This window comes from Ursus americanus, chromosome 7 (genome assembly GCF_024610735.1).
Source record: "Ursus americanus isolate L20-20 chromosome 7, mUrsAme1.1.p, whole genome shotgun sequence".
Classification (NCBI taxonomy): domain Eukaryota; kingdom Metazoa; phylum Chordata; class Mammalia; order Carnivora; family Ursidae; genus Ursus; species Ursus americanus.
In genome coordinates this window covers 31,586,049-31,608,678 of record NC_142133.1, presented here as the reverse complement: position 1 = coordinate 31,608,678, position 22,630 = coordinate 31,586,049, and the positions used below count along the sequence as shown (strand labels likewise).

At 38.0% G+C, this 22,630-nt stretch overlaps 1 protein-coding gene and 2 pseudogenes across 2 annotated transcripts in view; 1 reads left to right on the top strand and 2 right to left on the bottom strand.

The window, feature by feature from the left end:
- ACTR2 (actin related protein 2) overlaps positions 1–8,850 on the bottom strand; it is a 34,156-nt gene extending 25,306 nt beyond the window's left edge. Inside the window, exons 1-2 of one of the 2 annotated variants that reach the window (XM_087863464.1) lie at positions 8,673–8,850; positions 1,926–2,036 (exon numbers count right to left, since the gene is read on the bottom strand). In XM_087863464.1, coding sequence (XP_087719590.1) covers positions 1,926–2,036; positions 8,673–8,720 — 159 coding nt within the window. In that variant the 5' untranslated portion in view covers positions 8,721–8,850. The remainder of the gene's footprint in view (positions 1–1,925; positions 2,037–8,672) is intronic. The other variant, XM_045788121.2, reaches the window with a different exon arrangement.
- A 225-nt stretch (positions 8,851–9,075) lies between these two features.
- On the top strand, positions 9,076–13,094 carry LOC123786153 (store-operated calcium entry regulator STIMATE pseudogene; annotated as a pseudogene).
- On the bottom strand, positions 12,212–21,275 carry LOC148109660 (trafficking protein particle complex subunit 2-like; annotated as a pseudogene).
- Between the last annotated feature and the right edge of the window lie 1,355 nt (positions 21,276–22,630).

The following is a 22,630-nucleotide window of genomic DNA, read 5'->3' as shown; positions in this document are numbered from 1 at the left end:
TTTAAACATACAAGCAATAGAGACAAATTAGGTAGAGGTCAGATGCAGTACTATATCTTATGGAGTTAATAATTAGGGCCAAATTAACATGGACAGTTATTACTCCTGAATGAAAATTAACTCATTAAACAATTCAAATTTCCAGTTCTTAGTCTATCACCACATTTCAGCTAACAAAACACAAAAGTATAAGTCAATCCACTGGGCACAGGAATTCCAAAAAGTCAAGTTTCTTTAATTCATTACTGAATTTAAGAACTTTAATTAAGGAAAATAAACAACAGAAAAGGTCTAGCTGAGTTGGTAGAGGGTGAGTTTAGAGTGGTTTTTTTCTAAGCTCTAGTAGTCAAGTTAAATTTGACACAGATTTCTTTTACTATTTTCTACTGGAAGAACAAATTAACTTGAGAGACTTAAAAGATTGAGCAGATTGAACAGAACTGAGCCAACAGAACACAGAATGACAAACCATACAAGAAATGCTACTGGGGAATTCCTTAGCAAAAATGTCTTAGAATATAGACTAGTTTCATTTCTATCACTTGGCCTTAAAAAAGCAAGAAAGTGGGAACGAAAAGATATGTAATCATTTGTGCCATGTTAGAGATTAAAATGGTTACACGTGATGTATCTGTACACCTCAAAAATGTTATTATCCATAAAGTGTATTTAAAAAGACATTCTTTAAAAGCCTGATACTGAATAAAAAGTATGACTTCCAACTTCACTAAAAAAGTTTGTCCTTATCACTAGTACTGGCTAAATTTTAAGTTGTTCATTTAAGATTAAATTCAATCAGCATGAAAGGCATTCACAAAAAGAGAATAAGGTATCCCCTAAATTTCCCAAAAGACCTTGAAAAAAAACATTATCATACTGAATGTCCCATTTGATTGTAAAATAACAAAACAGAGGCCAGAATCATTCACTACTTTAAGTCTTTAAAAATTCAACCCAGAACCTCAGTTTCAAGTTGACATTTGTACTCACTGTGTAACTCAATTCTCTAGTACCAAGAGCAGAGAGCTACCAAGTAGCAAATCTCTCCTAATTATTACTACCTTCCTAGATATCTCAAACGAATGTCCCAAAGAGGTACACTTAACTTGTATTTCAAATGACTCATAATCTAACCGAAGTTCTGCCAAAGACTGACCAGATAGGACCCACAATGCTAGCTTGTTCCCAAATTATTCAGTAAAAGGGCCCCTAAATTCGACTGCATTTTTCATAATCTGATCCCTAGGCCACCTGCAGAATTTAAGTCAATTGGTGACCACTGTTCTTTTGATTGTTCTATTTTTTTCTTTTAAAATATTGTAATTCCCACTTGATTTACCATCCCTTTAATACAGAGAAAAATCTATCATCCTTAATGTCCAGTCTCTCATGTTAAGTACAACCTTCCTCTTTTTTCCTTACAGTAAGATAAATAATGCAAGGCCAACTCAAGATTTGCACAGCTTCTTCCTGTACATTATGGAAATCAGTTAATATATTAGTGAAAAAAGGAACCAATAAAATTTATATCCTGTTTTCCTGACTAGTTATATTAAAAAGTAGGAGGATCAGGCCATGAGAAGGAAGCAAAAGTCTTAGGTCCCAAATAGACACTAATGTATAAAGAAAAATATATGGAACTGAAAGACATAAAAATATCAGGCTGATTTCTTCTAAACATTACATGTAATATGGTCTTTAAGTCCCTAATACAGTAGTCACATCATTACAAAAATCTTAAGAGTTTTACTCCATTCAGAGAGTAATGGCATTTCAGTTTTGAGTCTTTCTTCAAGTGCTGATATAAATTAAAAATATAAGAAATTCTGCCTCTTCGCTTTTCATGGTATCATACCTTAAAACTACTTAATTCAAAGAACACCCCACAAGTTTTGATCCTCATTTATCAATAAATAAAATATTACCTTGATTTCAATGTTTCCCACTTTGGTGGTTGATCTGATAATAGGTCTTCCAACCAAAGCTGGGAAGATGTGTTCTGGAAAGTTAGAGCCTGCATATCCACACTTCACAAACTGGAAAAGAACAGTAAAAGTGGGTTAGTGTCAAGGTATTTACCATGTCCATTTAAAAACAGCATCTGGAAAATACTACTTTGCATTTATACAATATTTTAAACTTTTGGTGCCTTCAAATTATCCAAAGTAGTCACCCAATCTATCCTATTCTCCTTTTATTTCCTTTATGGCATTGACTACTTCCGAGTTCATGTTTATTTACCAGTTAACTGCTTATTTAGTGTGCAAGTCTCCCCACTACAGGGAAGTCTCAGGAAAGCAGGGAGCTTAAGTGGAGCAGTTCATGGTGGAGCCCAACACCTCAAAGAGATCTCAGCACGCAATAGTCACACAAGGGAGAAACGGAACATTCACTCAACAAATGCTAAGAATCTTTAAAAAGAGAAATGTTAGAAACTGAACAGAACTAATGCTTCAATTCTAAAGCAGGCTTTCGTTTATCTCTAGCAATTCACTTAAGCAACATTTACCAAAATGGGGGAGAAAATGGCATCTGGACTTGCATCATGTTAGAAAAAACCATTTGGGGCACTTTTGACTGTTTACACTTTTATATTTAGATAAATGTATTTAGTAATACTAGGTAACCAGTATTTTATGTTCAGATAGTGTAGTTCTCCAGTGAGGGCCTAACACTGACTCTGATAATACTCTGTAAGAAACTGATACACTAAGAGATTTAACAACTACAGTAAAACTGAAAATAGAACCAAGGGTTTTTAATTCTTGTACCAATAATACAGTCTGTTCAGTCTCATTTTTAAGAGCAGACATTGCAACGAAAACGCAATTAAAAACTTCAGGGTAGGAGGAGGGAGCTATAGACCAGGAAATGTAATCATAGTCTCAACCCTCTTCCTTAACAAGTCTTCATTCATGTAAGTTATATGATGTAAGGATTTTTGTGTCTACTGATGAATCCCAGGTGCCTAGAACAGTGTCTGGCACATAGCAAGTGCATACTATATAACTCATCAATAAAAATGAAAAGTTTTGCTGTTGATTTGGGAGTATGATACTATGATTATTTTAATACAGAGAGTATGTTTCATACTGAGAAAAAGTACATTGTTTCATGGCTCCAGGCACCATACAATCTCTGAAAAGAATTAAGGAGAAAAACAGTATCTGAGTGTGACACATGACAGTAATCAGCATGAAAGGCATTTTTGTACACATGACATGGCAAATACAAAAAGGTTGACAGAAACTATTAACCTACCCCTTGACAGAAAGCTACTGTGTACAAGAAACTGTTTTATTTGACGGTGGTAAAACTAAGCAACAATCTTAAACTTACTGACTTCTGACTAACACCCCAAAATATAAAATTTTCATATATCAAAGATCTCTATACCGACCTTGTTGAAAATGTTGATGAACCACATTTAATTATAAATAGCCTAGAACATTCTGCCACCCAGAATTTCAAGTGAATTTCAAGTCTTTTATAAATAGAATTTTTTAAATATGTTAAAGTCATGACTTATGCAGATTAAAGCTATGAAAAATCTGTCTGAAATACCACCTGAATTCCTATCCTCTCAATTCACATTTACATATTAGAATCTACATAAAACATACTATTCATATACATTTTCTTCCAAACCCACAAAACCTAGTCCTGGTCAGTTAACCTCTGAGCCACCAAGGCTAGGGTATTTTTCAATTATAGCTACCCATTTCTAAAACTACGATACAATTCTTACTGGATTATCTTTCAAGGCAATAGTAGGATATGATAGCATAAGGAATAATCTTTTTTTTTTAAGATTTTTTTTATTTTATTTAATTAATTAATTAATTAATTTGACAGAGAGAGAGTACAAGCAGGGGTTGCTGCAGGCGGAGGGAGAGGGAGAAGCAGGGAGCCCGATGTGGGGCTGGGTCCCAGGACCCTGGGATCATGACCTGAGCCAAAGTCAGATGCTTAACTAACTGAGCCACCCGCACGCCCCAACAATACCCACATTTCTATATGAATAAAATTTGTCATGATCATCAGCCTAATATCAGCATTAGAAATAATTTACCTTATAGTCCAAATATAGAAAGTAAATATTATGCAGGTATTAAATTCTTACGTTTACCTCAAAGTAATGAACAGATAAGGACACTGGGTGGGTCAAAAGTGTCTATTCCAGGCTGAAAATGCTCACTTATATAGTTATAGACGTTTTTAAAGAAAATTACAGAACGAATGACTGAAAAAAGAATCAACAAGTTTGTAAGGGCCATCTTCAGCATATTAAATGTAAACAAATGAGTTACGAGAGAAATCATATTAAAAACTGAAGGTAGGGGCGCCTGGGTGGCACAGTCGTTAAGCGTCTGCCTTCGGCTCAGGGCGTGATCCCAGAGTTCTGGGATCCAGCCCCACATCAGGCTCCTCCGCTAGGAGCCTGCTTCTTCCTCTCCCACTCCCCCTGCTTGTGTTCCCTCTCTCGCTGGCTGTCTCTGTCAAATAAATAAATAAAATCTTAAAAAAAAAAATTGAAGGTAGGAGGACCAGGCTGGCATGGGAAATAAATCAAATCCTGGTGCAGAGAGAAGACTGTGAAGGCTGACATGCTTCCCCTCTCATTCCAAGCTACACACACTCAGAAACACACAACATGGCAAATACATAAATAATCACATTTGTCAATGTTTACTGATTATAAATGTTCAGATGGGAGGTTTATATCTTAAAATTCTTGTTTGAGCATATTTTAAGGGATGAAATATTTGCCAAGTGACTAAGGTAAAAAGACCTCCCTGAAATATGAGACCCCCTGAAACTATAAAAACAATTGTAAACCCACTTACTCCTGTGCTTTACAAAATAAGGAAAGTTGGCATTTAATCCAAATTAAACATATCAATCACTTATTAATGAAATGACTTATTCAGCTTAAGCAGTAGCTTACTGGAAGCAGGTGCTGCCTTAGTAACCCAGCACCAGCACTCCTACAGGGATACTCAGTCAAAATGGCAATAGCTGTACTATTTCACATTATTTCAAATGTGAAAGTATTAACAGCTATAATAAGAATTTAATTAAAATAATCTATCTTTAATAACATAAAATGAAGACACAATTTGGCATTTCCTTTCTTGCAAAAAGTCAGTACTTTTTAAAAAAATCTAATTCATGTGATAAAATGCAAAGAAAATATTCTTTTCTAACTACTCATTTGGTATCATTTTAATCCTTGCAATACCTCCCCAGTCTAATCATTTTAAGACTTCGACTTAGTTCTCTCATTGTGTGCAAGAAGGCTATGTTTAAGAAATAGATTTTACCATATATAGTTTCCTCTTCATAGCACTGTGGTTTGAACTGGCTCCCTTACTTGCCACTGAGTCATCAAATGGTAAGAACATGAACAGTACAATGTTCTTTCAAGCAAAAATGAAGAAAAAAATCCAAGGACATTTGCTCTAAAAGTACCTTTCTTCCCTCAAAAAATGAACTGGGATTTTTAAAGCCTCATTTGAGTTTATATAATGGTAATTTTCCTTTATTAATTTAATCTGATGGTACTGATACATTCATTAATTTAATTGCCCAGTGATTATTCTCATCTTAAGCCACAAAAATATTTATACTATTTCAAAGCATTTTGCAGAGTGAAACCAAATTTGTTTTTGGTTTGTTCCTACTTCAAGCACTCCTAAATTCAACAAATAAACAAGCACAAATCTGATAAAGCACACCATAAGCAACAAATGTGAGAATTATAAATGAAAGCCTAATTACCCTAGTATAAGCTACTTTGTATCATTAGACCCTAAAAATTGCACCAGTCACACAGTAAGCACAGGAGTCTTCCCTGCCGGTGAACTATCTTAATGCTGATGAAATCACCCAAGTTTGGTAATAATACACAACAGGGGCCCGGGCCCAACTCTTGAAAGACACCTAAATCTAAGCAGATGTCCAGATTTTCATCTGTCTGGCCATTTTCAGTGGCTCTATTTAGATGGAAGCTTTAGTTTAGGTTTGAATGGTTATAAAGATGAAATGCATAAATTATTGGAATCAGGTAAGTTTTCCTCCTCTAGGCCACCCTAATGAGAGAGACCCTGTTCTAGTTGGGAGCTAGTGAGGAAGAGAGGCAGGACCAACATCTGGCATGTGATCCTAAGACTCACCCACTCTTAGAGCATTCCAATTAGGGCCTGCCAGCGGGGTTAAAAAAAAAAAATCATCAATTTCTCAAACAGCCTATAAATCTAAAACCTAAAATGTGTAAGAGGCCAGTTGCTTTAGGGTAACAACTATTTACAGAAGTTTTTAGAAATTAAATTTGCAAACACCTTCTGTAATATTTAGTTGTAGATAACTCAGTATAGCTTCAGGTACCTAAACAAAATCAAGAGGACCATGAAGTATAAACAGGAAGAAATAGAGAATTTCTGTATTTAGAATCCTCTAAATTTTCAGAAATACCACAGCATTCCTAGCACATACTACATCAGAATTGTTTCTTCATTTGAAGCCAATCTTGTCTACAGAAAATCTGGATAAAATTTTAAAGTAACTAGAAATGTAACACCAAATACATACATTTTGTTCAAATTAACTACATTTTTACTTTAGTGATCTCTTAAGGTATAAGATTCTTAAATTACGGATTAACCACAAGCCTAATCAGTAACATAGTGTCAGCCTTCTAGCTCAGGTAAACTAATGAAATAGTAACAAAAATGAACTCATGGCTAACATTCCTATCTCACTGAATATTGAAAAACTCATACACTACAAATACAAAGCTGGTTACCCTTTGAGAGGAGGAATCCATTGAAATATAACTGGCTCTGATTTCTAAAGTGAGTATCAGGCATTTTTTTAAAAAATATCATAAATTCTATTTTTAAAGCTTTATATTTATTTAGAGGTCAATTTGAGACTACAGGGAGAATCAGGCTACTATTTTTTTTTTAAGCACCCTTAACTGAGTTTTAGCTGTAAAAGTAATAAATTTTTTATAGTTAATTTTATTTAAAGATAGTCTCACATGTTTTGTTAAAAAACAAAACACAACACTTCCCAATAATTCAGAAGAGTCATGAAGTCTTTCCCATCTTCCCTCACTCTTATCCCTCAGGCTCATAGGTAACCACTATGAATATACCTCTCCCCCTAAAACTTTTGTGTACAAGTTCGTGGACACATAAACATATTTAATAAAAATAAAGAACACTCACATAAATGGGATCATTCTAAAACTTTAACTTAACAATAAATCTTAGACATGTTTCCACAGTGGTGGATCTTTTTTTTAAGTATATCATTTTGTATGGATGTCTCATTATTTGGTAACTCTTCCTACTCTTGTGTTTTTAACTTAGTTCATATAAAACTAGTATAATTATTGCTTGTAAAAGTCTGTAGCACAGTAAGGGCAGTATTATGCAGTATATATCAGCTCCTTTTTCCCCCTCAACAATCCAGTTTCCAAAACATTTTAAAGTTCAAGTAAAATCTTTTTTTTCAGGCATACCACATAGTGATTTGACAACTATATGTTATGCTATGCTCACCATGGGTGTAGCTACCATATAATGTTATTCAGTATAACTGACTATATTTCCTATGCTGTACCTGTCATCTGTGTGTTTTATTCACTCCATAACTGGAAGCCTATTTTAATTCACATGTCACATTTATGGAAAAAGAAGAGAAAAGTCACAAAATATTGCAATTCCAAAATGGTTAGAAATCATTGTAATGTAGGGGGAAATGATCACTATAGAACTCATCCCAAATAAGTAACATTTCTGTCTTCTAATGTGCTACTTCAAATAAGTTTTTTTAAATGGGGGGGGGGGGGTTGAAAGCAACAACTTTCAAATGATTTCTAAATCAGTGTTTTAGCCAGATTTTTACAATCATTTGCCTTTTTGAATCTTAAAGACTAACATGATCTGTGTTTTGCATCTAAGGAAGAAAATTGGGGAGGGGGATACCAAGATTGGTTAACTTCCCCCAAGGTCCACAATTAACACGTGGGCCTTAAAAGGGTCCTAGATCTCCCGAGATCAATAGAACATACTGTCTCTGCGGGGCTGCACCGAGGCCAAATTCCCAGCATGCAGAACAAAAAGTAAATGATGCCTTGCTCAACTGCCCCCCCCCTCCAAAACTGCGAAAGGGCTGCGGCTCGTTGCATGACAGCACTTCCCTTTTTTTTCTTTAAACCCGTTTCCTGCCTCCCGTTCGGTATCTTCAATTATACAGGAAGAGGAAGGCCTCTGGGTCTTTCTCCTTTCTACAGAACCAGTGACCCTGGGGAATGGAGCCCTTATTGAACAAACCTACCCAGTCTTTTACCCCTCCAGCCCTTTAGCCAAATTATACCCATTGGGGCGCGGAGCCGGCCCCCGGCAGCAGACTGGATCCCCCTCGAGCGTCGGCCCTGCCCGCCGCCCTCACCCGGAGCTGCGGAGGTGGCAGGCTTGGGGAGACCAGGACCGGGCTCGGTCCGCTCACTCCCCACGCCCGCGAATGCCGGAAGCGCTGCCCCGCGCCCCTAGGTCCCGGCGGCCCGAGGGCCCTGGGGTACAACCCCGAGCGCCGAGGGCCCGCGCGCCACTCGCACATCCCCGCCCTGGCCTGTGGCCACGGCTTTCCCGCCGGGCGCTTACCCCCGTGCCGTTGTCGCACACCACCACCTTCCTGCCCTGGCTGTCCATCGTCTGCCCGGAAGAGAGCCGCCGCCACCACCGAACGACCTACAGCCCCTGCTGCCCGGCCCTTTCCTCTTCCTCCTCCTTCCTCGCGGCCCCTCCTTCGGCCCAACTTTCTTCCCCCAACCGGAAGTCACCGCCCGGCCCCACCCGCCATTTAAGATACTGCCTGCGCGGAAGGGGTGGGGATGGGTGGGAGGAGGCCGAGACCGACAGTAGTGAGATCCAATAAGAGACGGAGAAGTGTCGAGGCCCCGCCTACAACTCCGGTTTCTGCTTCAGCTCCCCCTCAGCCGTCGCAGTCACCGCCCACCCGGTTTCTTACCCACTGTTTCTAGTTCCTGGAGCTTCGCGGGCCTTAATGGCTGCAGATACGTTGCAGCCCAAGGCGTTGCAGTAGTTGAGGGGCACGCTTCCTCGTCTGCAAAAGGGGCAGGCAGATGAAGGACAGTGGGTCTTTGTGAGATGGCGGTGGAATGTGGCGAGACGAGCCAGCCTTGAGGGCCGAAGGCGGGAGAAACAAACCTGGACATCACTGCTGACTTCACCGTTGAACAAGGCTTGGTGTGTCATTGCTTCTAGACCTCTTCAGGGAACAGAGCAGGGATGGATACACACATATGCAGTCATGCGTTTATACTGATACCTCCATTTCCAGCCCAACCCTTTTTTGCCCAATTCGCCCTTAGTCAAGTGAGTGGGAGTGGGCACCTACCTTTTCAGCCCCCTCGCTCACCACTTCCCTTCCAAAAGCACCATGTTGCTTCACACCTCTTCACTGTATGTACGTGTTTGAACCCAGAGTCTCGGCTTTAAAATCAGATAACCCCAGTTTCAAATACGGCCCTGCCACTCAAGAGTTCTGTGATTTGGATTTATCCTTGTCTATGCATATGAAAACTAACCTCTACTTCCATGGGTGGTTGTGAGGATAAAATTCTGTGCATTGAGTAAGTATCTATTCAGTGGTAACTATTATTATTTACATACTTTTAAATATATAGTGCTTTCTACCTATAATGCCTCTCTTTTTATTTTTTAATCGATCAGATTTCTGCTCATGTTCTAAGACCCAGTTGTCACATCTATGAAGACTTTGCTGATTAACCCTCAAGATGCTCTTTACTCGTTTTTCTCGAATTAGTTTACCATGGATATATGAATAATACTACTGTGCTTATTACATTCAACAAATTATTGGATGAGTGTTATTAAAATTTATGTTGAAAAAATGCTAGCATCTTTGAGAGGTGAGAACCAGAATTGTGCTTTCACATGGCTGTACATGTGCAGTGACTAGGATAAAACTTGGATCATGAACCCCTCAGTCTAGTATTATAATACTAGGCTGCCTCTCAGTTTTCACTTTGTTCTTTTGTTAGACCAGTGGTTTTCAAACCTTTATAAAGGCATAGGTGGCTTTATTCAAATTTAAACTTTTTTTTTTTTTAAAGACTTTATTTACTTGACAGAGATAGAGACAGCCAGCGAGAGAGGGAACACAAGCAGGGGGAGTGGGAGAGGAAGAAGCAGGCTCATAGCAGAGGAGCCTGATGTGGGGCTCAATCCCTTAACGCCAGGATCACGCCCTGAGCCGAAGGCAGATGCTTAACCGCTGTGCCACCCAGGCGCCCTCAAATTTAAACTTTAAAAAAAAAAGATTATTTATTTTAGAGAGATTGCAGGAGCACGGGGAGGGGGGAGGGGGAGGGGAGAGAGAGAGAATCCTCAAGAGCGTGCAGCCTGATGCAGGCAGGGCTCAATCCCAGGACCCTAATATCATGACCAGAGTGGAAATCAAGAGTCCACCACTTAACTGACTGAGCCACCCAGGTGTACCACTCAAATTTAATCTTACATGGAACCTCAACATATAAAACAGATTAAAGCTGCCATAGTAGTTGAAAGTTTGAGAAATTAGGATGTTTAGGAGGCCTCAGGGAAATAGGTCTTCTCTGCACCTGCTTCAGTAGTTGCTAAGGTACCTCAGCCTGCTGAACAGTGCATTAGTTCACAAATTACACATCTTCCTCTTGTGGCCAGGCACTGTCCAATTTTCCTTGAAGTACATTTATTTGGTCTCAGCAAATTAAACTCAAGCATTGCTGTGTCCTTTTATTTTTCCTCTCTATGAAATTTTCATACTTCTTTTTTTTACTTTTTAAGAAATTACATTTTTCATTTTTTTTCCAATTATAAAAACAGTACATGGAGATGATAGAAAATATCAACAAACATCTATTCACTGTACTAACGAAAATGCAGCAAATCCTTGATTATGCAAATTCAGATGCAGTACTATTGGTGACTGGCTCCTGCCTTCTATACCAGGCAAAACCTGGTCATTTCACTGTCCTCAAAATAATCTGATCACACATTTTAGGCAACTATTTTGGGGGAGGAGGGTTGGGAGACTTCAATTCTGTCCTTCTGTCATGGTTTTCTGTATATTATTCCACGTAAAAATCTTGCAGGTAGATATCCCCATTTTACACATGAGAAATGAGGGCTTTAAAAAAATTAAGTGTAGTAAGGTCATAGGACATGAGGTCTACATAACAGAAATCAATATATTGTTATATGTCATTGGCGAACAATCTGAAAGTGAAAGAACATCAGAAAAATCCAAATAAATTTAATGCAAGACCTATACACTGAAAACTATAAACATCACTGAGAGAAATCAAAGAGGATCTAGATAAGTAAACATACCATGTTCATGGATTGAACACTCATTGTTAAATGACAGTTCTCTTCAGATTGATCTATAAATTCAAATGTAATTTCTATCAAAACCCCAGCAGCCTTTTTTCTTTTCAGAAATTGACAAGTTTGAACCTGAAAGTTATATGGAAATGCAGAAGAGCCAGAATAGCCAAAACAATTTTGAAAAAGAAAAACAAAATTGGCAGACTTCCACTGATTTCAAAACTTATTATAAAGCTATAGTAATGAAGACAGTGTGATATTGTCACAAGGATGGACGTATAGATCAATGGTACAGAATAGACAGCCCAGAAATAAACTTACATTTATGGCCAACTGATTTTCAACAAATCTGCTAAAACAACAATTCAATGGGGAAAGGGCAATCTTTTTTTAAGCAAATAGTACTTGGACAATTGGATATTCTTACATGTGGAGAAAAAAAAAAGACTTTGATCCTTACCTCATGCTAAACAAAAAATTAATTCAAATGGATCATAGATTTAAATTTAGAAGAGCTGGGGAGCCTGGCTAGCTCAGTTGGAGGAGCATGGGACTCTTGATCTTGGGGTTGTGAGTCTGAACCCAAATTGGGTGCAGAGATTACTTTAAAAAATCTTTTAAAAACTAAAAAATAAAGATAAATTTATAAGAGCTAAAACCATAAATTCTAGGAAAAAAGACAAGAAAAATCTTTTGGTGTTAAGAATGATTCATAAAAGAAAAAAATGATAAATTGGACTTAACAGAAATTTAAAACTTTTAACTCATGTATTAAGAAAACCAAAGACAAGCTGCAGACTAAAAGATTTTTGCAAATTACGTATCCAATGAAGAACTTGTATCCAGAATAAATTAAGAACACATAACAATAAGAAGACAAATTACCTAATATTAAAGTGGGTGAAAGATTTGAATGGACATTTTACCCAAGAAGTTTTATGGATGGCTAATAAGCACATGGAAAGATACTCAACATCATTAGTCATTAGAGAAATACAAATTAAAACCTTAATGAGAGTGGTGGCCTGTATGCAGCAAGGCCACGGGTGGACTGGGGCTTGTGCCCCTCTGTCAGGCTGGCAATGCAGGGCCCCACTGGGCACTCCTGCACAGTTTCAGCATCTTCTTGCAGGGGCTGCTCCGTGCAGTGGCCTTCAGCATGTTGATGCTCAAACCAAAGAACCAAAGCATGAAAGACATCCCTAGAGGATATGGTTTTCAGACACTTCCAAACAAGTCATAGGAATGTTGTTCATCCACTCTGCAAATGTGTACCTAACAGATCTCCTCGAATAGGACCCTCGTTTACTTCAGCTTCCTCCCGGGACACAACTGTTGGCAAGTTGCTCATCTATGTGGGCATGCAAGCCATGAGCCTCTTGGTCAGGTAGTAGCAGTGGAAGTCCCTGCATTTGGACGAATGTGGAGCCCCTCTGCAGTGTGGAGCCCAGGTGCAGCAGTATGTTTTTATATCTTGATCATGATTTTTGAGAAGTCTGTCACCTTCATCGTCCTCCTCATACTTCAGTGGAAAAAGGTGGCCCTTTGAGTCCCATTGAAAACCCAGATCTGAAACTGGCCATCGTCATGCTGATTGCCCTTTTCTTTGTCAATGCTTTAATGTTTTGGATAGTGGACTACACACCTAAATTCTTCAGCATGCTCACTTGAAGAAAAAATGCAATCTTTTACAAAACCATGGTATCATTATACCTAGGAAAAATTAGTAATAATTCCACATCATCTAACATTCCGTCCATATTTGTATTTCCCCAGTTGTCCCTACCATGTTTATAGCTGTTTTTCTTCCTAAACCAAGATCCAACCAGGGTTCAGATATTGTGTTTGTTGTTATGGCTCTCTCTTTTAAAAAAAAAAATTATTTATTTAGTTGAGAGAGAGAGAGAGAGAGAGCACAAGTGGGAGGGGCAGAAGGAGAGGGAGAGAGAAACTCAAGCAGACTCCACGCTGAGCACAGAGCCCCAGGTGGGCTCCCATGACATCATGATCTAAGCAGAAACTGAGTTGATGCTCAACTGACTGAGTCACCCCGGCAGCCCTTGTTAATCTCTTTAATCTCTTAATCTAGAATAGTCATCCCACTTTTTTTTTTCATTGCATTAACTTTTTGAAGAGTTCAGATCATTTGGCTATAGAAATGTTCCATGTTCTGGATTTGTATAATTGCTTGCTTGTGTTTGGTTAAAATTTTAAGTAACATTTATACATAATGTTGTTATGGCATTTGATGATACTATAGACAGGCTGTGTACATGGATATTCTTTGTTTTTGATAATACAAAATTAACATTGAATTGATATCAGAACCAAGCAAAAATCTTGCAATACTGTAAAAAATGCTATTGTCTTGGTTTAGATCTAGCCTAGAAAGAGTACAATTGTTATACATACATAGGCACGCACACAAAAGTAGGAATTTGTGGTTTGTGATTCCATAACTCTGTTGGGGAAGGGAATAAATGTTATGGAAGTTCTTAAACTAAACGCTTTACTATCCAAGTTCCTGACTTTATTTATTTATTAATTTTAAGTAGGTTCCTGTCCAATGTGGGGCTTGAACTCATGACCCTGAGATCAAGAGTTACATGTTCTACAGACTGAAACAGTCAAGTGCCCTTTTCCTGAATTCATTTAGCCTCTTACTTGTTTTTGGATTCTCTGTATAACATAAGTACATCTCAGGGTTAGAGGAAAATAATTCTGAAGAATTTATGTGTTTCATGATTTAATAGGTTTAAGTGTTTTTTTTTATAAAAAGGATTTTACTTATTTATTTTAGAGGGAGCATGAGGGGGGAGGGGGCAAAGGGAGAGGCAGAGAGAAAATCTCAAGCAGACTCTGTCTTAAGTGTGGAGCCCAACAAGGGGCTTGAACTCACAACCCTGAGATACAACCTGAGCTAAAATCAAAAGTTGGATGCTCAACTCACTGAGCCACCCAGGCACCTTAAGTTATTTTTTAATAATTGATCTGATTGCTCTTTTGGGCTTTTATTATGGAAAATTTCAAACTCATATAAAAGTATAGTAAAATGAACCCTACAAGCCCATCAGCTAACTTCTACAGCGATCGGCTTTCTGCTGTTCTTGTTACATCAATTTCCCTCCACGCATAGTTTTGTTGTTCTTGCTTGCTGGAGTATTTGAAAGCAAACCTCAGGGATCATACGTTACCTCCTTTACATACTTCGGTTTGTGTTTCTAACAATGACTTTAAAAACATGATCACAATAACGTTATTATAGCCAACAAAATTAACAAATTCTTATTCCCCTAATAATCCATATTTAGCTTTTCCCAGTTATCTCCAAAATGTCCTCTTCCTCCTCTTTCATTTGGTTTTTTTCAATCAAGATCTAAATAAGGCCTGAACATTGCATTCAGTTGATATGTCTCTTAAGACTATTTTAGTCTATGACACTACCCTCTCTCTTTTCTTACACCATATTTTGGGTGAAGAAACTGGATCATTTGTCCTCTGGAGTTTCCCAATTCTATATTTGGCTGATTGTATCTATGAAATGTTGTTTGTCTTGTTCCTCTAGCCTCCATATTTTCTAGAAATTGGTGGTTAGATCTAGAAGTTTGATTAGATGTAGTTTCAACTATTTTGGTAAAAGTATTTCATAGGCAGCGAGTTGTACTTTCTATTGCATCACGTTTGAAGAAACACAGTTAGTGAAGATTATTTAGAGGATTTTGGTTTTATCAAATGATGTATTGCAGAGTTCCCCATGAGTTTGCCACTTGATAATTTAAGCAGTCATCAATGATTGTTGCCTGATTGAACCAGAAAATAATCAAGTAATTTGCCTGACCCATAATTTCTCATTTCCAAAGCTAATAGGTTTTGACCTAATTAGCCACTGCAGTTGCTTTCCAATAGAATTATAGTTTTAAAACTAGGTTAATTAAATGATTTTTTAAAATCAAAACACAAATCTCATAGGCAATCAGTGTGTATAAGCTATAGTTTTAGTTGGCATTTTCGTTGTGATATTCCTCATTCAAAAGGTTCATATTTCCCCCCTCATCTCAATTTACAAAAATTAACTTGAAATAGATCAAAGACGTAAATTTAAGGGGTAAAACTATGAAACTCTTTTACAGACATAGGGGGTAGAGATGCCTGGGTGACACAGTCCATTAAGTGTCTGCCTCTTGGTTTCAGCTCAGGTCGTGATCCCATGGTCATGAGATCAAGCCCCATGTTGGCTCTGTGGGGAGTCTGCTTGAGATCTCTACCTCTGCCCCTCCCGCTCCTGCTCTCTCTCTCTCTCAAATAAATAAATAAATCTTTTTTTAAAAACCGTAGGGGATAAATCTTTATAAACTTGAATTAGGCAATGATTTCTTGGATGTGATACAAAAGCACAAGCAATAAAAGAAGAAATAGATAAATTGGACTCAATCAAAATTAAAAACATTTGTGCTACAAAAGATACCATCAAATGAGTGAAAAGACAACTCACAAAACGGGAGAAAATACCTGCAAATTGTATACCTGATAAGGGACTTGTACCTAGCACATATAAAGAAATTTTAAAATTCAATAATAAAAAAGAACTAAAACAATTTGAAAATAGGAAAAGGATTTGAATAGACATTTATTCAAAGAAGATATACAAAATGGCCAATAAGCTCATGAACAGAAACTTAGCATGATTACCATCAAAGAAACCATCAGGTAAATGCAAATCAAAACCACAATGAGGTTTCACTTCACACCCACTAGGATGGTTGTAACCAAAACAACAGATAATAATAAGTGTTGACACGGATGTGGAGAAATTAGAACCCTTATCTATTGCTGGTGGGAATGTAAAATGGTGCTGGTGGGAATGTAAAATGGTACTGCTGCTTTACAAAGCAGTCTGGAAGTTCCTCCAAAGGATAAACACAGTTAACATATGACCTAGCAATTCTACTCCTAGATATACACCAGAGAAATGAAAACATATGTGCACACAAAAACTTGTACATAAATGTTCATAGCAACATTCATAATAGCCAAAAAGTGGATACAACCCAAATGTCCATCAACCAATGAATGGATAAACAAAATGTAGTGTGTTCAATTACACATAATGGAATATTATTCAGCTGCAAAGAGGAGTATAGTACTGTAGTGCTACATGTTATTACATGGATGAACCTTGAAAACATTATGCTAAGTGAAGGAAGCCAATTCCATCTATAATTTATGATTCCATTTATGTGAAATATCCAGGATGGGCAAATTTATAGAAACAGAAGGTAAATTATGGTTTTTATGACTAGGTTGGTGGGTTGTGGGGGAGGAACAGAGAAATGAGGAATGACTGCTAATGGGTATATGTTTCTTTTTGGGATAATGAAATGTTCTAAAATTGCTTGTGGTGATGGTTGCACAACTCTATTGTAGTATTTATTTTTTCTAGTTTTACTGAGATGTACTTGACAGATAGTGTTGTATATATTTTAAATAAGTGAATTGTACAGTATATGTATTATATCTCAATAAAGCCTTTTTTTTTAACCTTTCAGGATAAAAGCTAAAGCAGTTCGCTTTACAGGTGAAGAGAACTGCAAGTACAAAGACTCCCTGAGGCCAAAAAAAGGCATGAACAAATGAACAAAAGAAAGAGAGAAAGAAATGAGGTTGTTAGGTTGATCGACAAATATTTGTAAACTGGAGAGCAGATGGAGGAATGGCAGTCATTAAACAAACATTAGAAAGCTTAAACTTAATGCCTGAGGTTAGGATGGGGAAAAAGCAAGCTTCTTCTTGAGGTAGAAATCTGAATAGGAATTGACTAAAAATGGCTTAAAAATTAGTTGGACTCCTAAATATCCTCCTTTGGCCCTTCAGTCAGATGACACCTCATCCTGCCGCCCATGCCATCCCTCCTGTTGTGGAATGGAGTGACTTTTCTCTAGAGTGGGTTAAAGACAAAGGGACTCTGTTCTCAGGGACAGGCACAGTTGGGGACTACAGGGAGATTAATGGGAAATCTACATCCAAACAATGAGACACCCAGCCTCCTTCCTACTGAACTGCTAATAAACTGGTAATCAGTTTTCCTATAGATACTGACAGCTGGGGATCCCCCTAAAAAAATAGTCAAAGCTCTGCTAGGTCATACTACAGTAAAACCCACTCGTCAACAGGACTCAGTGCCCAACACACATCTTCCATTCAGTTTTTCAGTCTTTCTCTCCTAAATATCATTGGACAGCCTAAGATCGTCAAACACTTGAGGAGAATCTCTAGCACCTAAGACAAAAACCAAAACAGTGACAATATAGGAAGCAGAAGAGAACTTTTAAAAATCATTATAATTAATATCTTTGTGTCCTCAGAGGGATAAGAAAATATTAATATGATAGGAGAAAAAATTCAACAGAAAGGTTGGAACATAAAGGTTAAGACGCTTTCCAGAAAGTAGAGTGAAAAGACAATAAAATGGGAAAAAAAAGGGAAAAAAATTAAATTAGAGGATCAGGCCAGGACATTTTAAAAAATATTTTATTTATTTATTTGAGAAAGAGAGATCGTGCATGAGTTGGGGGGGCAGAAGGAGAGGGAGAAGCAGACTCCTCACTGAACACGGAGTCGAATGTGGGGCTTGATCCCAGGACCTAGAGATCATGACCTGAGCCAGAGTCAGACACTTAACCAACTGAGCCACATTTAATATCACATTTAATATCACAATAATAGAATTTACAGAAAGAAAGAACAGAAAATAGGAGGAAAGAAAGAATTTGAGATAATACAAGATTATTTCCAAGAACTGAGAAACAATTTTCTAGACAATGCTCCATTTCTCAGAAAGTTATTGAAGGATGTATTCCTGGAAAATGAGGCAGTTATTCAAGAAATATGAAATCATGAGAAGTAGAAGACCAGGAATTCACCAAAACAGAAGAGAAATAAGAATTCTATGACTGACAGTAGAACAAAAATCCCAAGGAATCTGCTGTGAATCACTTTAGGGTCTGAATCAGGACAGAGTACTTCAGGAGGGAAATCAATCTCTCCCTCCCCACATATACATACACATACGCACTAGATTATCTGATATATTTTAAGACTTTGAGGGGTGCCTGGGTGACTCAGTTGGTTAAGCAGCTGCCTTCGGCTCAGGTCATGATCCTGGGGACCTGGGATCGAGTCCAGCATCAGGCTCCCTGCTCAGCAGGGAGTCTTCTTCTCCCTCCCCCTCTCCCTTTACCCCTCCCTACCCCATTTGTGCGCTCTCTCTCTCTCTCTCTCTCAAATAAAAAAATAAAAATAAAAGACTTCACAAGCTGTGTATAGGTACTTCTAGTGGAGGGTTTGGTGATAAACTAGTGATCACTTCTTAAACAGAGAAAAAATAAGACAATGATTAAATCCAGGGAAAAATTTTAAATTGTAATACAAAAGAAATGTTATTATATATACTATATGGCTCAGTATGAGTATAAATACCAAATAATGGTCTAATCAAATATTATGATATTTGGATGCTAGGAGGATGAGGGGAAGGGAAGTGTATGTGTGTTGGGGAGGAGTTGTAATGGAGTTAAATGATCTTTCATAGTAGATGGTTAAGGGATGGTGTTTAAACTGAAAAAGATTGGGCACCTGGGTGGCTTAGTCAGTTAAGGGCCTGTCTTCAGCTCAGGTCATGATCCCAGGGTCCTAAGATCAAGTCCCACATTGGGATCCCTGCTCTATGGGAAGTCTGTGTTTCCCTCTGCCCCTCCCCCATTCATTCTCTCAATCTCTCTTGCTCTCTCTTAAATAAATAAAATCTTAAAAAATTAGACTGGAAAAGATGAAGAAATAGCTGCAGAAGCATGTTCATAAATAAAGAGTTAAGTATCAGAAGAAACTACTAAGAGTTGAAGGTAGTTGCCTTGGGGAAGAAGAAATTGAGAATAGAGAGGGTAAGCCTGACGCTGGATGTTCAACCTCACAAGCCTTGTAAAACCACTTGACCTTTTTTTTGAGCTTCATTTATTTATTTGAGAGAGAGCACATGCATGTGAGCCAGGGAAGGGGCAGAGAAAGAGGGAGAGAGAATCTCAAGCAGACTCCCCTCTGAGCGCAGAGCCCATCAGGGGGCTTGATCTATCCACCCTGAGATCGTGACCTGAGTCGAAATCAAAAGTCGGCCACTCAACCAACTGAGCCACCCAGGCACCCCTGGACTTTTTTCCTAAACTTTTCCAGGCTATTTTCTCACGTTACTTACAATGTACACATTCCTGAAAACACACCATGGTAGCAATACCGTTTATTTCCAAATTTCTCTGCATTCAACTTAAGAGGTGTTTCTTCCCAAGAAACTGAAATTTTCTGCCAAATGGGCTTGATCAAATAGGAGAATTGGGTTCATAAAATGGATTCATTGCAAACTTTATGTATAAATCATAGACATCAGTAAAGAAGTTCTTTATTCATCTTCTTGCCTTATGTCACGAACCATAATAAATCTCACATGACCTGTGGCAACAAATGCCAAAAGAAACCACTCCTTGAACTTGCCCACGGTTTTCAAGTCCATGTTGGTGGACAGTCACATGTCGTCATCTACGAGGTTGAGAGCAGCATGAGCTATGAACTGCTTCAGATGGTGACGGTCATCGTTGGATTCTGCTTCTCCAGCTAGCGAAAACTCCATTTCAAAAACTGGATTATCATGGTGGCCAACACTTGTAAAGCAGAAGCTCTCAGACATTGTCGTCAGCAGATAGCCCTTGCAGGGAACGGCCAGTTACTCCCCACCGTAGACCTGCACTGGGCAGCCTCTGCTGGAACTCCCCGAAAACCATGTGATTTTTCAACCTCTGTGTGTGTGTGTGTGTGTGTGTGTGTGTGTGTGTGTGTGTGTAGGTGGAATAGCCAGTACTAAATAAACAATGGCTGATTTTTTGCTTTTTGGCTTTCTTTTCATCAAGGCTTCATTACCCTATGCAACATAAATTGTAAGATCATCATGTATCTTGCTTAAATTACATTTTAACCCTTGATTTGGGAGCTTCCTTAGGCTTCTACACACAGTGTGGACAACACCCTAGCATAATCTCATTAGCAGCACTTTCATAAACTTTTACAATGTGATTATATATGTTGCTACCTCAACTCAGCTACTTACTGTTGATTCTTATAGGCTTCTGTTTCCAAGTTCAATTTTCTGTCCTCGAGGTTTGCTGACTGACAGGTACACAAGGGACTCTTTTTTTGCATAAATTTTATTACAAGTTGTATGAAAGTCTGTACTATAATAAAAGGTATATTGCATAAATAACATATAAAAAACTAATCATATATCCAATATAATATGCATGATAAAACTTGTGTCTATGGGGCATATTACAAAATGATATTTAAGGTTCGTGAAGATTATTAGAGGTTTTTTAGTGAAAGGTAGTGTGGATAACCTGCATTATTGAAAGAAACAATGCAAAGTCTATTAATCCAGATAGTTTAACAAAAGAACACAGATTTTAAAATACACACACAATGTTATATATTTTCTATGCCCTTAGGTCTGTAAATATATGTTAAAAGGATAAACGGATATCCTCTTGGGAGAGTACAAAATTTGAAAGGGATCAAAAAGAACTTACCTTAACTTAAAATATTCCAGGTTTTTTTTTAAACAGAGGGGATGTTTTCATGTATTTCCCATGAAATTAAAAATTAATGTCTAAAAACTGGATATAATTTAAAATGAATTTTATTAAGGTGTAATACACATGCAAAAAAGTGCATTTGTGCACTTTTTACACTCAAGACATTTTCACTAAGTGAACACAGCTATGTTACCACACCGCGGTCAAGAAGTATGATATTACAAGCCCCCCAGAAGATGTCCCCACCCCTCCTCTCAATCACTGTCCCACCTCTCCATCCCAAAGCAAAACATTACCCAGCTTCTAACAACGAAGATTACTGTTGCCCATTTTTTACTTTATACAAATGGAATCATTATGATATATATTCTTTTGTCTCATTTGTTTGCTCAACATAATGTTGTAAGATTCACTCATTCTTGTTGTTTCCTGAAGCTGTCATTGCCCTCAGAATTTGACTATTAACAGATGACTTTTTAATAAGGGTTCAGTGCCCCTAAACAGTTTTTTAAAAATAACTAAGTAAGTTTGAGTTTCACTTTTCACATGATTAAGGGGGGACAATTATGCCTGACAACGGTATCCAACATCAGCATGTAAGCTCCTGACCTCCAAGTGATCTGCCATCACCAAAAGAAATGATGAGAATAGCAGTTTTAATTTAAGAATCATTTGAATCATCTGGATAAAATGCATAAAATTTGATTAAATTCAGAATTTATGTATATTTAACCTAAGCAAGATACTCAGTTATTTTAAAAACGTGATTAAAATCTGATGGAATAGCTTGCTACTGAAAAGAAGCATGAAGCTTGCGGGGGCAGTGATAAATTTAAATCTCTAATGAAAGATTAAAAAGGGATCAGTTCCATGGCCAAATCCCCCAACAGCAGCGTGAGGAACAGCATGGAGCTTTTGTCACAAGCTGTTTCAGGCCTTGAAGCTTAACAAACAAGTCTAAAATAAAAATACGTGAGTTTATAGACATGAAAATAGAACCTAGTAAGACTAAGCCTGGGCTCTGCCTCTTCCATTGGCCTGGAGGCTTAAGATCCCTTTCTTCTTCCTTTTGGGATTACTTCTGACCTGTGTTATGGTCTTCATGAGTCTAGCTGAGACTTTCACCTACAACTCCCAGATGAAGCCGTAAACCCTCTTCCAACTCCGACTCCTCTGCTGACCTGGCTTTCACATAAGGTGTAGACAGGAAGAGGACTGAGCGGGGAGTTAACTGTCTTTCTGCTACTGCTAAAGCAGCATAGCAATCGAGTCCAGTGGTTTCCAACCTTTCCAGAAGGAGATCCCACTGAATGCACTTTGCTGCTTAATTCTGGCTGTTGCTCTGAACTGTTGCCAGGAAGAGAACATACTCTCTGCGCGCAGCATGCACGGTCACTGTCTGCCATGTGTCCCAGTAACTGTTGTGGCACACCCTGGAATCATCAGTATCGCTGTTTCGAAACAACAGTATCACTGTTCTCTTGCAGAATATTGAAAACAGCCCTCAGATACCGTGACTACCTTCAGATCTGTTACCGCCCCCGTTATTGTAAAGATGAGTGGCCTGAGGTGCACAGA